Source organism: Akebia trifoliata, chromosome 2 (assembly GCF_017979445.1).
Source record: "Akebia trifoliata isolate Shusen 1 chromosome 2, ASM1797944v1, whole genome shotgun sequence".
Lineage (NCBI taxonomy): Eukaryota > Viridiplantae > Streptophyta > Magnoliopsida > Ranunculales > Lardizabalaceae > Akebia > Akebia trifoliata.
This window is the reverse complement of record NC_141376.1, coordinates 7,397,943-7,413,125: the sequence shown is the minus strand read 5'-3', so window position 1 is coordinate 7,413,125 and position 15,183 is coordinate 7,397,943. Positions and strand designations below refer to the sequence as shown.

The following is a 15,183-nucleotide window of genomic DNA, read 5'->3' as shown; positions in this document are numbered from 1 at the left end:
CCAGCTTTCCATCATCGTAGCTCTCCTGGTGCAACTCATAAGATAACTAACGTTCAAAATCTTATTGGGATTGAGCACTCTGGGCCTAGTCCCCCAGGTGCAGGTCACCGTAGCCACCCTAATGCAGCTCACGAAATCACAAGCCTTCAAAATCGTTTTGGGATATATGACTCTGGGCCTAGTCCCCCAGGAGCAGGTCACTCTAGTCCCCCCAAGTTTCGAGCACGGTAGCCCCCTTGATGCAATTGATAAGATCACAAACATTGAAAATCTTGTTGGGATTGAGCACTCCAGTTCTAGTTCCCCATGTTCAGGTCATGATAGCCCCCAAGATGCAAGTCACGGTATCACAAACATTCAAAATGGTGTTGGGATTAAAGTCTCTGGTCCTAACTCTCGTGGCCTCAGTCACTAATTATATTGGAGCTATGTATGCGTCAATGATCTAGCCCTACATACTTGTTTCTTATCTTATCGTTTCTTCTTGTTTTTTTCCTTTTTCATTTTTTATTATTATGTTTGCTATTCAAAGATTTAGTTGCTTTTCTTTAGTGCATTGATTGAAAATGAGTTTGGTTATAAGAAGGCAGTGCAACCCGTCAAGACATCTACAAACATGATTTCACTATTCCTTTATATTAATACATAAGAAATATGAGAACTGTGAGAGTTTCTAGGTTATGTGTTCGATACCCAGTACCAGCAATGACTCCTCGAGGTCACCTGTGAGGGTGTGCCCTTACAACCTGGTGCATGTTATGTGTGGGCATTGCGTGTGCCCGAGGGAGGGACCTATATGCCTTGATCCAGGCCATGGCTCACCTGGTCCCACTAGTCGGACGTAAGTTTGGATACCCCCATCATCAATTGCACATTGAACTTTGAAATGAGCACATGGCAGCATTTCTGAATGTACGCAATATGATACACTCAGTGGCCTCAAAACCCATAAATGGGTAAAGCAAGAAGACAAATATATGAAATATACCAATTGAAACATCTATATTCTCAATCAAAATGACAATTGACTTGATGTTTGGAATGCAATCACAAATCAACATGAGATAAGAAGGAAATATTCGGCCCCAATGTGAGTAGGGTCAATACAAGCAAATAAAAGTACTTGAACAAATCAAATCCAGAATCCATAGAAAGCAATAGCTATTCACAATGGGATAAAAGCCTATATTTGATGACCCAAGGTTGGATTTTTTTCGAGGAACCAAAACCATCAAATTAATGGAGGATGTGAGAAATTTGATGGCTTTAAGCTGTCGAATTGGGGAACATCAACTGCCATGGGCCATCAAAATTCTATTTCTAAAATTTGTGGGGCTTTGAACCATTGACTTTTCTTGTCAAAATTTTCAATTTTCACATACCGTTGACTCCTAAGAATGACTCATGAAAAACACACATAATCCCAACCCTTTAAACACAAAATCCAATGGTTGAGATTTATAAATATCTTGATAACACAAATGCCGGAGATACATACCTTGGGGATAAATCTCAACCATTGGATCTTGCTTTAAAAGAGTTGGGATCATGTGTTTTTTTCATGAGTCATTATTAGGCATCAAGAAATCCTGACCCATATATATATATATATATATATATATATGGGAGCGGTTCGGCAGCCCTAAAGTTTGCCAAGTTTGGTGTCAAACATTTTTTGTAAATCACTTTTGATGGGGTTAGAAGTTTTGGAATAGGCTGATTTTTTTGTGAGGATGATCTCTACGGTAAAGAGATCATCCTCATAAAAAATCAGCTCATTCCAAAGCTTCTAACCCATATTTTGAAAAATGTTTGGCACCAAACTTGGCAAACTTTAGGGCTGCTGAACCGTCCCATATATATATATATATATATATATATGGGTCATGTTCAATGGCAAACTTTTTAGCAAACTTTTTGGCAAAACAAATTTTCAAAACTTGAGTTAGAAGTTTTGGAATGGGCTGATTTTTGGTGAGGATGATCTCTACAGTGAGGAGATCATCATCACCAAAAATCAGCCCATTCCAAAACTTCTAACTTATGTTTTGAAAAATGTTTTGCCAAAAAGTTAGCCATTGAACGCTACCCCATATATATATGTATATGGGTGGCGTTCGGAGGCCCTAAAGAGAGTCAAACATTACGCAAAACATTTTTTCAATTTATGGGTTAGAAGTTTCGGAATGAGCTGATTTTTTGTGAGGATGATCTCTATGATGAGGAGATATCCTTACCAGAAATCAGCCCATTCCAAAACTTCTAATCTCATCAAAAGTTGTTTACAAAACTCGGTTGGTCCACAAATCCTCAACTTGTAAACTAGGGTTAGAAGTTTTAGTATAAGCTGATTTTGGGTGAGGATGATCTCTTCATCATAGAGATCATCCTCACAAAAAATCAACCTTCTAACCCTTATTTTGAAAAATATTTGGCTCTTTCTAGGGCCTCCGAATGCTTTCCTATATATATATATATATATATACCCTGACATGATAAGTTTGGAAAAATAGACTTGGGCTCCTCGGGATACCCAACTGCACTTTCCCATTAAAAAAAAGTGTATCTCAAGGGAACCATGTTTCCTAAGGAGCACAGATCTACTGTTCCTGAACTTGTCACGTTAAGTAGTCGATTGAGTATGTCACACGGAGTAGTCATATTATCACGACTATATATATATATATAAATATATATGTTTTTTCTTGTTACATAAAAGAAAAACACTAGTCTCAATCCAGGTTTGATGCTCTCCAATGAAACAAGCGGTTGAGATGTTAGGAATTCCCAAGAAGAGTGCATCTCTAAAAAACGATGTAATAATCCCTATTATCTCTTCTAGTGATTATAAGTACAATTTTTTTCTTAGGATACACTCTCCTAGGAAATTGCTAGCATCTTAACCGTAGTTTGATGGAGAGCTTAGAACAGTCTAAAATTAAATTGAAACCGAAATATGAAACCCAATGCATGAAGAAGTATCACTCCCTTTCATGTCAGCAAGTTTGCAACATTCACTTTAGAAAATATTAAATGTGTGAAAAAGTGAAGCAAAACAAGAAAATAGAATTACACGTAAAACACAAGGATGCATGTTTCGACAGAGTTCCTAAGTCCACGGATTAGATCAAAATCTATTCACAGCCCCTTTGATTTTGCTTCTTGAAGTCCAGTCCGAAACAACGATACAAGACATATTACGCAACAAAATGTACACTTTTAGAGGTTCCAACTGTGAAAGATCGTATTTTGTTTGATTTGTAAATAAATTTAGTTTTAAACAAAGAGCGTGGATTATTACCTTTGGAAAACACCAGTTCAGAACAATAAAAAACTTAACAGCAGAGGAATATTTTCGGTGTTTAGTGAAAATAGAATATAAAACGTTGGACTGTCCAGCGATTTAAGTTGTTTTTGATAATTTTTAAATTATTATTATTATTTTTTATATAATTAACTAAGACTTTAACCACCTTTTTGAGATCAAACTATGTATGTTTGACGTTTGATAGTTTGATAGTACAAATTTTTTTTTCTATTTATATGATCAAACTGTTTGTCTTCATCAATTCATCTTGTCCATCTCCATCCTTCCAAAAGAATTTTAATTAATTTCTCTCTTAAACTCTAAACCATTTGGGTACTTATCCTTGAAATGGAGAGAACAACGATGGGATGAGCAGCAATAGACTCAACTGGGATTCGATCTCCTTACACTTACACACTTAAGTGATGAGACACAACACAACTCCTCTGTTTCTCCTCTGAAATAACATTCGTCTCGTATTCTTTTCTCTAACAAAATTTTGGTTAAAAACAAACAGGAACACAAACCCAGAAGATGTGTACATCAAGATTATATTTACTAATATAAATAAATTTATTTTAGGACAAATACAAGGCATATATATACAAATATTTTTTTGTCTGAATAAAAATGGTTTTGACCAATTTGACAAATGTTTGATGTTTTTTTCCAGAAATGATGCTTGGGTATGAAAGGACCAAACGAGCACTTTGAACTTTGAACCTCATAAAAAACATCTTTGGGGATTGCATTTAAAAGGGCACAAGACAAGAACAAAAATCATCCATTTAATATATCAGTTTATCACCTCCCTCTCCCCCAACAACCAACATCTTTTCATTGGTTCTAGTCTTAAACTCACTGCAATTGGCTTCACATCCAACGCTACAAAGAAAAATTGCAAAGATTTTGATGTGGCAATCTAGCCTGCCACTCCCTTTACATATGAAGAATCAATCAAGCCCTCATCACTGCCTTTCCATGTTCACAGATCTCACCCCTATATGCACTCCGCAGTGTTAGCTTTAGTAAATTACAGCTACTAACTGAAGTAAATACTCATAATGTATCTTGTTGGGTTGAAGCCACTCAAAATCACTGCAAACCAAGATATGCAAATTTATTCTCAAGTTCCACTGTCACACACAAGCATGTGTGCACACGCAAACAAAGAAAAAAGGGAAATTCATTGTCATTTATACTTACAGAGTGGAGAAAGTATGATGACAAGACCGATTGGATACAAGAAGAAGGTGGTCTTCTCCAAAAAGGGTAGTACTGCAATGATTTATCCAACAGAGGGAATAATCAAAATATTGAAAAGTAAAATTAATCATAAGACTAAAATCCCTTTTTTATCTTTAAAGAAAAGAAAAACTTTAGCCTCAGTGAGAAATGGAGATCGTGTGCCTCCCACTCCTAAATACATAGGACACTTTAGTAGGGCCAGACTCACCATTCAATGGATCTGACAAAGAGATCTGATGATCCAACCACCACGTGTGCCAAGTACAGTAGAGTAAGGGAAGGCATCTCCTTCCCGTTCAAACCTAAACAAGTTTGATAATAGTTGGGTTTTTTCACTTACCATCATATCCTAGAAAGTTGAGGTAGTGGTAGTAAGAAATGGCCACCATGAAAAGTAAATTTGATAGCAGAACCGAAATGAAACCATGGGCAACCAAGAGCGGTGATACAAAATAATGAATCACTGGCACAAAAACGGGAAGATGTCAATAAAATCCTTAAGCATAATATAAGAGTAGTTTTCTGAGGTAGGGCAATTACCATAAAGCATAACGAACATTGGGAAGAAAGAGTTGCAGTGAACATCAAATGCATACAGCCTATGTGAAAAGAAAATGATTAGCATGAATTGGTTTGTTAACAATTTAAATCAAACAGTGGATGTAGAACAAAACCAAATACATGCCTAGCGGGATTTGAGGGCATCTCGGTGCCACTCGTGCCAGGGGGGGGAGGGTCAGTCTGAAAAGTATTTTCTGCCCTGATGGGAATAATCCATGACAGAGTACTGCTAATAGCAGTGGTTTCTGCAATGAATTTATCCAACGAGAACAGACTGGAAAACACCTATTTATTTCTATTGGACAAGAAGACTCAACTCTAAAGGCATATCAACCATATAAATGAACTTTCAGGAAAAAACATTCTACATATGAGAATATGTATGGTTGAAATATAAATGAGAAAAATCAGCATTGCATTGAAACTTAGGTTCAACCAAGTAGAAACTACTATATTTTCTGATGTAGAAACAAAATAAAAGTTTCATGACTTGCCATTCAACACGTTGTTCAACCACATGGCTATTTGGAGCCTCCTCACGAAGATATGCATTTGTCAAGAACCTGCATGGGCATTGATGATAAGAAATGGATTTTAACATACCAAAGGTATTCTGATAAATAATTTGCAACATCTAATTTCACACATCAGGTCAGCGATTCGGTGTAGTAGTGGGAGTAACTATAAATATGAACTTTTTGGGTGGATAAAATGTCTAAGATCCAGATCATGATGGGTATGCCCATTAAGAACCTAGATACCTGAGAGGAGAAGCCTCCTCATAAACTATCTAGAGATAAGAATTAACCAAAAAGCACAATTATCATCTTTACCTATAAAAAAAACAGCACAATGAGATTATGAGGGTGGTCTGGTATCCAAACTTCTGATACGATTCCAAGAATCCAAGCTATTAAGTATAGACAGAGATACTAAGATTGTAGTAACTGCATCTAGAATGAGCTAAAATGGGTTGGACACAATTGTAAGTGTCAAAGCTGGTGTCCAACATTCATCCCATGGAACCACATATTGCTTCTTATTAGAAAGATGCATCCATGTAGAGCAGAGTCAAAAGAACAGAAATGAACTTAAATAAATTGATTCAATTGAAGACCAATATCTTTGAAGTGCGCACAATTAAACAGTCAATACTTACTCTTGACAGTATTGAATTTGCAATCTAGATCCTAAATCAGAGGATTGGTTGGAGAGAACTCTCTCTTTTACTCTTTAAGAGGTGTTGGAGGATTATGGTTAATTTTTAGGAAGTTGCAAAGGAATTCCTTTGCAGTAACGCATCCTCCTTTTTATGATGAACTTGAAAGAATTCAGTATGCCGATGCTTCAAAACGTACATACCATACACTACCATTATATTTGTTAATTAAAGCTGGTTGGGGTCCTGCCTAGCCTAAAGCTTACTGTCCCAAAAAATGATGTAACCAGTTTGAGTCTAGTGATGCATTCCCAGAATTTTGTTAGAGAATTTATTAGGATGAAGATACCATAGACTGCAACATACATTTTGTTAGTTAAAGCTAGTTGGGTAACGCCTAAACACCAAACTACCATAAAAACAATAAGAAGTAATTAGAGCTCTTAAAGCTCAGCGACTGAGTAGTCGAGGACGTGTTCCCATAGAAACGACTCTTTCACTCTCATAATGTTACTACAATTGTAATGATGGAAACTGAAATTATCAACTATGCACCAGAAAAGACAAACAAAATCTAGATAAAGCCTCTACCACTGCACTCAGCAATCACCACTTAGAAACAAATGCGATCAAACAAGTAAGGATATAGCAAGTGCATGCAAGTAGAAATATAATAAGTGCACTATCCATCTTCTTCAAGTATAAATATGCCTAGAAAAGTTAATAAGTGGTAGAAAGAGAAGATGGAGGACAGAACATTACAATGTTAAAAGAATCAGATTGGTTGTTTGTTTCAGGTGCTGACATTATTGAGTACTTAGAAACATAGTGGAAGCACCATATATTTCAACTCTGAAATCTTACCAACAACAAGTAGCCAAAATCATTCCAGTTACCAAGAAATGAAAAACCAATACTGAAACAACTGTGAAAACAGCATGTGCCACACTATGATCATACCTGAAACAAAGAAAAGTAAACAGGTATAGATTAAAACCATTGCATAAAGAGTTCCTCAATTTTACTAACTATACAAGGAAAAAGACAGTTGGACAAGCTAAACAAAACCTAGGAAATTTTTCACTACCACAGAAACCAAAAAAGCAATGAAATTTAAGAAACTAGGATAGTGTGAGGGAAATGAATTGAAATTTTACTGAATGCAACATTCCATCAGAGCTATTGTGCATATGAATTCAACAATCACAAATCTAGTTTTCAAAATTCTTTGGCAAATAAAAATGCCTAGGAAAATTTTTCTAGGGTTTTTATAGGGAAAAAATCTTGGAAATATAAAAAAAGGGAAAAAAAAATATGTTAAAAAAGTAGATTGACACAGATCCAACAAGAAACATCAAAAAAATCACATGTGAAAACTCACAACTGTTTCAGGAGACTTAGTGGTATCATTGAGTGGGTTACCTAACTTGATACGATATACTAGAGTTTCTACAACGTCTAATCGCAGAATAACGTTTTTTAGGAATCTATACGATATTTGTGACTGTCAATCTGTAAATTTTGTCCGTGGAGACCACCACCGTCAACAGTTAACCATCAAGTTTAAAGTTGACATTGAGTTCAAGAGGCTTCCTAGAACACCTTCATTGCCTACAATTCTCTATAGGTTAACCATTGTATCCCTGTTTGGTTAAGGTGCTTATTTCTTTTTCTTTTCTTTATACTTATGAGATTTGCAGCCTTAGTTGTCATTCTTTACATCTATTTGTTTCTAGTTATTGATTATTCTCTACTTTTGATATTTTTTTTTCCTTTGTTTTTTTGGCATTTTAGCTGTTGTTGATTTTCAGACCAACCTGAATAAGGCTGGGCTCAAGCTCAGACCGAATACTCTGTAGTCCAGCTTAGACTCAAGCTGAATCCCAACCCGACCAGCCTGATTTGCATCTCTACCAATAAGTAGCAAGTATATGAGAAGAAACTTACGCAGCGCAATAAGCTGATGTTGCAACTACCAAAAGGAGACTGAAGATTACAATAAATGCTGGATCATCCCGTGCCCATTGGTTCTTTGTTTCTGAGAGCAAAATGGAAAGAAATTTACCAACTTTTCTTCACATATTTGTAATAAATGAAAGCAATGGTAAAGCATTCTAATGATCAGTAGTTGCACATACATCAAGAAGCAAAAACATAAGAAAACTAAAACATAAATTTCTAATAATGAATACTCGGACAGAAAATAGATGATTTTCCCTTTTTCAATGGATAGAAAATAATCAAGCAACGAGAGGACATGTGAAATCATACTAAATCAAAATGGTATCCTAGGCTGACTTAAACAAACATAATATAAAGATCAAGCTTGAAAAAATTGCTAGGATAAAAGCATTCCTATGATAGAGCAAAATTAAAGAGACATTATAATATAAGATCAAAGAAAATGAAATAGAATAGTGAAAGAGGAGAATCAAGAGTAAATATATCTTGTGCCCCGTCATTTCAAGGATCTGAAGATCAAAAACAGGAAAAAAAATGCAGGGAGAGGGGGTTACTAATTGCAAAATGAAGTTGGTTGAAACCATTCACATGTCAAAATATAGTACATTATAAATATATATATATATATTTGCCAAGTAAGAAAGTTGTATATAGAAAAAAGAGCAAGAGTACAAAGGGCAAGCCCTTAATTTACAAGTCTAAATTGAGGAAGTTGGAGGGTATCACCCATTAAACAAGTCTTGACTTTCAAAGGGAGAGACTAAACAGAACTAAAAGAATAGGAAGCACGGTTAATAATGGCTACATGCGCTAGCGCATCAGCTACCAAATTTTCCTCTCTATAAATGTGTTGGATTTTCCAATTGCAACAAGCCAAAAGATTTCTGATTTTATGAACCCAACGATCAAGCTTCCAGGGCAATTCAATCCTACCAAGGAGACCCTTAACCATAAGTGCACATTATAAATATAAATTATACATGCATCAGAGAAAATATTAGAAAGTAATAGAAAAATTATTTAATTGGAAATATATAATTAATTATTTTATCATCAAAGAAATTGGAAATATATATTTTAAACATAACACAAGCATCACAATTAAAATGTGTAATATGTAACATTTATGTCACTGAGATTATGAGTCAATTGCAAATCACACCAGTACTTTTTCTACATTTCAAGATTTCAGTTAATCTAGAAATCATTAACACCATCTGTAGGTGGAGACAGATGTTAGCAATCTCTTGTGTTCGAAGTGTGTATAGCCCAGCCAAGAAAAATTGTGTTCACGGTGGAGTTTAAGTATCATTCAGGAAGGGAATTTCCATTGCAAGTTCTACCACTACAAAGAAGCCAAATGTGTAGCGTATTATGTATACAAACCAAAACATTTCAGAGAAGAAAAGATTCGAAGAGAGGTCCACCTAAAATTTACCAAAGAGAATAAAAAAACATATATAATGATAGAAGACAACTATATATTTCTGCTAATGAAGATCAGATATATTTACAGACTTGCAATCAAATCAAACAAGTCATGGTGAAACACTCAGGTATCACAGGCCATACTTGTCCACTACTACTTAAAGCTTCATCAAGATAAAAACCAAACTATGGCTGAACGGGTAGCAGGTAGACTTACGTTTGTGGTACTTGGTGTGCTGATAACTGTATTCCAACGGTCAGTTCCATATGCAAAAGGCAAAAACAAAAATTAGGAAATTCTACGAAAGAAACTCGCAAAACCCTCTCAAACAACAACATTCCCCAATTACAGCATATTCTGACTGATTTTTTGCAAAATAAATTAGTTAAAAATTGATTGAAGAGAAGGTCGAGTTCACCATGTAGCTTCATTTGATAAACATTAGGATGTTATTTCATCTAAATATTCCTTGCAAAAAAATTTATTCATCAATCGCACTTTTGAAAGTTAATGAATAATTTTCAAATGCAGGAAAAATGAAGTAAGCTTCAGCAGATTGACTCATGTACCACCATTTTTCTCTGTGATAGTGAATATTAGTTAGAAGTAGAACAAGAGTCATGTTAACTCAAACTATTTTAAGAAGGCAACTTTTTTCACATGTACAAATGATCAAAGTGGAACAAGAAAGATACGTACACAACTTTCGGAGAGGTGCAGAGATGAAGCATTTGCCAGAAAGTATATTCAACATCCATTTGTTGCCACTACAACAAACCAAAAATCACAGTATGTGAAACAAAGATAGGAAAACCTGACAAGAAATATAAGGTATAGGTAAACATTGCTCCGGAGAACAATCACAAGTAAAATATCATCAAAGGATGTAAACCCAATGCATTAATAAAATAATATATTCTATCTGGATGTGCTTAAGCCACCAATCAAAATAAATCTTGATTAACATTAATAAGTTATCCATGATTAAGGTAAAAACAAGCTAACATCGAAAATAAGCAGGTTTTCACCACATTCTTTCAGGCATTTATTATTATATACCTAATACCATTACCAATCAAATTTGTGTGTGTCATGCATGATCACAAGGAATCAACCACAAAGACCTCGGCAAACAGCATACACACACACACACACACATGTATATATATACACACAAAATTTTCAGATTTGTTAGACATTAAGGAATTCATAATAAAATGTCAAGGAATAAATGTAAAACATCCAGTAAGGAAAGTAAATTAGTACACTAATTGTAGATAATAAAAAAGATTACAGTAAATCCCGGTCTTTTCCTGATTCTGGGTAAATGGCCATACCAAACAGACAGCTTGACTGGGTGGTATAACATTTTTTTTTTATCAGTACTAGAAGATATAACATGCAAATCTTAGAAAAACTATATGACACAATTATGTAGCCTACAGATGAAAATAGGGCATGGAATGGAATTCAATATCTCTTTAGTGGCTTTCAATTCTTGAAGCAAGGTCCATTTTAAACATGAACCAGCAGCAGAGACAGTGAAAAAGGTTGATGTGGATCCAGTTTAGGCTGAGTGTATGTTGAGTGACCAGATCACAATCTACAAGAAACAATCAAGAGGGTAGATAAACAAGATACAACCATCATACAAGATATACATGGTTCACTCACAGTGGGGCTACATCCATAGACAAGCTAGCAAGTAGAAATCCACTAATCAAGAAGGAATTACAAGGATCATGGTCAATAACTTACCTCTCACACTCCAGTGAAACCCACCAAGCTCTCTAAACCCAACTCTACTAAGAACTTAAACAAGTAATCCTGATCCCACTCCCATTGTCACAAATCCGCAACAACAATGTGATGATCATACTCAATAACCTTGAGTTTCTAGATTTTCACAAGAGAAGAAGAATATACATAGAAATTTATTGTTTTGAATACACTCTTGGTGTTTTGGTTATTGGAATTAATCTAATTGTTTTTTGGAAAAATAATTTTGATAATTGATTTATGAGTGTGGCTTGAGGTCTAGCTACAACAAGTAATATCAGAGCATTCGGGTTTTGTATGCAAGGTGTTTGATTAATTACTTGTAGGGAAATTTTGCAAGAAGAATGGCAAGTAGAGGAGTCAAAGTGTAATCCAACTTCTACACTTGAATTGTCTTCGGTAGCATATCCACTAAATTCTCCTTGGTTCCCCCACTGTTATCGAATGCACCATGCCCTCTGCAACTAAGGCTTAAAATGGGTCGGATACGGTCCAGATATGAGTATGTCCATATACGGATTTTTTATTCGGATTCATATCCGGATCCAACTTGGATCCTAATAACTAAAACTATATACGAACCATTTTACTTTTATCAAATCCATATCCGGATCCAATCCGATCGAATCAATTAATTCAGGTCGGTCAGGTCAGATAATATCAAACCATTTAAGATTATTTTAAATAAAATCATTAAAATATGGTCAAATGGTGACTTGAACTCAAGACCTCTCCATTTTAAAGAGAAGTCTTGACCACTATACCCAACTATTATTGGTTGATGGAAGATAACTTGAAAAATATAAAAATACAACTTGCAAAGTAATGTATCATTCGGATCTTGACAAATATAGGAATGAATTCGTATCCGACCCGGATCCGACTTGGATCAAGGGACATCAACCCATATCCGAACCATATTTTAATTTGGATATACTTGAAGGGACCAAACCCGCTAAATTCGGATTCGGTACACTCAGATTTCGGATAAAATCCGTCCCATTTTAAGCCTTATCTACAACGATTTCTCATGGAATACAATTTTCTCTTTAAAAAAAATTTGATTTGTGGGGGGGCTTTGTTTGCTAACTCGATGGTTTGACAAGGAAATTTAAGGGAAAATCTATCATGGTGAAGATTGTTGGGTTTGGTGATATAAAATCACCAACATCTTTTGTTTCAAAGGGTTGATGAGTTTTTTCTACTTATGTGAGGGGTATGCAGAGGAATACCTTTCATTAGCTTATGAGAAATAAAAGGGAGTTTGTAGATTGTTGTTATGGTCCATAACTGGGGGTTCCTCCTAAAGAGCAATTTCCTTTTTGTATTAAGTGTGAGAAAACAATAAGGGTGTATTTGATTGCACATGGAAAATAGGGTGGAAAGTAGTATTTTTCATTGTTTAATTGGTTCTTGTCATGGAAAATTATTTTCCAACCCTTCCAAAAGCCCAACAAAGTGTGGATTTCATTTTCTCACCTAGACTCAAGGAAAAATGAAATCCACCTAATTTTCATTTTCAAATCAAAACCCTAATCTCCTTTTCTCTATTCTTCTTCCCCACCACCACCGTCGCCGCCATTGCTACCACCGTTGACTCCACCAGCAACCATCCCCCTCTCTCTCTCTCTCTCTCGTCTTCTTCTTCTTCCTCCTCCCCTTTTCCAAATTTTTTCATGTTACTTTTTTTCCAAGATGTAATCAAACATCTAATATTTATTTTTCCCCCCCCCCCCCCCCCCTCACATTTTCCACCACCATTTTTCCATAGATTTTAAAATCCATCCAAATTGAATTTCTATGCAATTAAATAGACCTTAAATCTCTATGTATGCTTTTTTTTCTCTTGTAAAAATCTAGAAGCTCAAGATTGTTGAGTGTGATCGTCACATTATTATTACTGGTTTGTGACAATAGGAGTGAGATCAAGATTACTTATTATAGTTCTTACTAGAGTTGATTTTAGAGAGCTTGGAAGGTTTCACTAGAGTATAGGAGGTAAGTTATTGACTTCAATCCATGAATATAATCCCATTGTGGGTAAACCACGCATATCTTGTGTTGTCGTTGTATATTGTTTCTCTACTCTCTTTATTGTTTCTTGCATTTGCTTTATACACATTTTTTGAGTTTTGGTTGTTGGAATTAATCCAATTGTTCTTTTGAAAGATTAATTTGATAATCAATATTCTGTGTGTAGCTTTGGGATCGAACTACAACACTATGCTACGCCCTAACTAGAGATTGTTATCACCTCTTCAAATTATTAGAAATCCTTTCACCTTGAATATGAAATAGTCTTGGTACTCGAAACTCAGTAAATTATCAAACCTTCAAAAACATTTGACCTAGGATCTCTCTATCACTAGTTCAGAAAACCTAATAATGGAGTCTTCTTTTTCAGCTGCAAGCAACCAAAAGTAGATGACGCTATGACCGTCCTTATGCACAATTAAAAGTTCCAAAATATTCATCACTCCTACCCCCCCCCCCCCCCCCCCACACACACACACACATCCAACCCCCAACAAAATTACATTATAAAAAAATAAATAAATAAAAACTCGTAAATCCGCGATCGATTCAAAACCACAGCAATACGGTCTCGCATTGAATCGAAACCACAAAAGACCTCATTGTCTAATAGTTTCTGTAAGGAATTTCTACAGTTATTGGGTGTGTTGAATTGAACAGAGATTTACACATCTACAACTCAAATCTCACCAAATAAAATCTAGAATTATTTTGGGAAACGTAATTGTGAAATAGTTGGCTGCGAAGAACAAAACATCTTTGAATTAAACGGAGACACGATTGAGAAATCAACAAGACCTGGTCGTAATTAATTCCAGTAATGGAATCCAAACAAAAAAGCCAAAAAAGAAAAAGAAAAAAGAGAAATGAATTTAGAGATGCGGAGATCTATTGAGATTCAAGAGAATTTGAGTAAGAGAGAGAAGAACCTTGACTATTCTTCGGAGGTACTGAGGGAAGACAGGATTTGAGCGCACGTTAGAGGCCGTGCGCCCTTTCGAGACTGTGGGCAGCATGTCTCTCGTCTTCCTCGATAACAATTACCCCTTTTTTCTTCTTTTACTTCCAAGATCTACTCGATTTTGCTGCCGAGACGACTCTCTCTCGCGCTGGCTCTCTCTCTCTCTCTCGCCTAATGTGCTCCAATTCCAAACTGCGATCAAATCATCAAGATGACCAACACCCCAAGCAAAAAGGGATGGGCTTTTCGCCATGAACAAAAGCTAGATGCTTCTTTTCAAGAGTACATTGAAGTAGTTTTGTGGGCTTTAATGGCCCAATCGACTTCTATGAAATCTAGATGGGCCCGAATCAGGCTTTGACATGTTTCAAATCTAATAGACCAACCAACCCATTTACCCCAATGGACTCACACTTTCCTGACTAATATAGTGAGGTAAAAGGCTTTATTAAGCCTCATCCACTGTCTAAAATACCTCGACATTTGTAAAAACGTCTCCGAGATTAGTAAGACTACTAGTCGGACTCTTAAACCTAATTGTCCGGTCGTCGATCACAGTTTGGGCTTAACCACATATCCAGTCTAACCCCACACTTCAAAAGTGCGTGGGGCTCATTTGGAGCCAGGAATGCTTTGAAGTGCCTATATAGAATCACTTAGCTTCGAATCATTTTTTGTATGTAATTTGATTGGGATTTGGGAGATCCAATATTGTTTGGTGAAAAGGTTTAGGGAATAATTTT

The 15,183-nt window shown here is 35.6% G+C and overlaps 1 protein-coding gene across 1 annotated transcript; it reads right to left on the bottom strand.

The window, feature by feature from the left end:
- Positions 1-4,077: 4,077 nt before the first annotated feature.
- On the bottom strand, positions 4,078-14,628 carry LOC147409231 (UNC-50 family protein). The gene is made up of 10 exons (XM_086426702.1): positions 14,409-14,628; positions 10,366-10,433; positions 9,883-9,908; positions 8,223-8,313; positions 7,140-7,235; positions 5,611-5,679; positions 5,096-5,154; positions 4,896-5,018; positions 4,514-4,585; positions 4,078-4,405 (listed from the first exon to the last, which is right to left on the bottom strand). Exons 1-10 carry the CDS (start codon positions 14,493-14,495, stop codon positions 4,350-4,352), a joined length of 747 nt encoding a protein of 248 aa, XP_086282828.1. The 5' UTR covers positions 14,496-14,628; the 3' UTR covers positions 4,078-4,349.
- Between the last annotated feature and the right edge of the window lie 555 nt (positions 14,629-15,183).

Excerpts from the sequence above, each read along its gene's own strand:
- LOC147409231 (XM_086426702.1), bottom strand. The coding sequence starts at position 14,495 with ATGCTGCCCACAGTCTCGAAAGGGCGCACGGCCTCTAACGTGCGCTCA. Across the intron at positions 5,019-5,095 it reads AATGTTCGTTATGCTTTATG|TGATTCATTATTTTGTATCA; the intron begins GTAATTGCCCTA and ends TTTTTGTGCCAG. Across the intron at positions 4,406-4,513 it reads CATCATACTTTCTCCACTCT|TGATTTTGAGTGGCTTCAAC; the intron begins GTAAGTATAAAT and ends CTTGGTTTGCAG.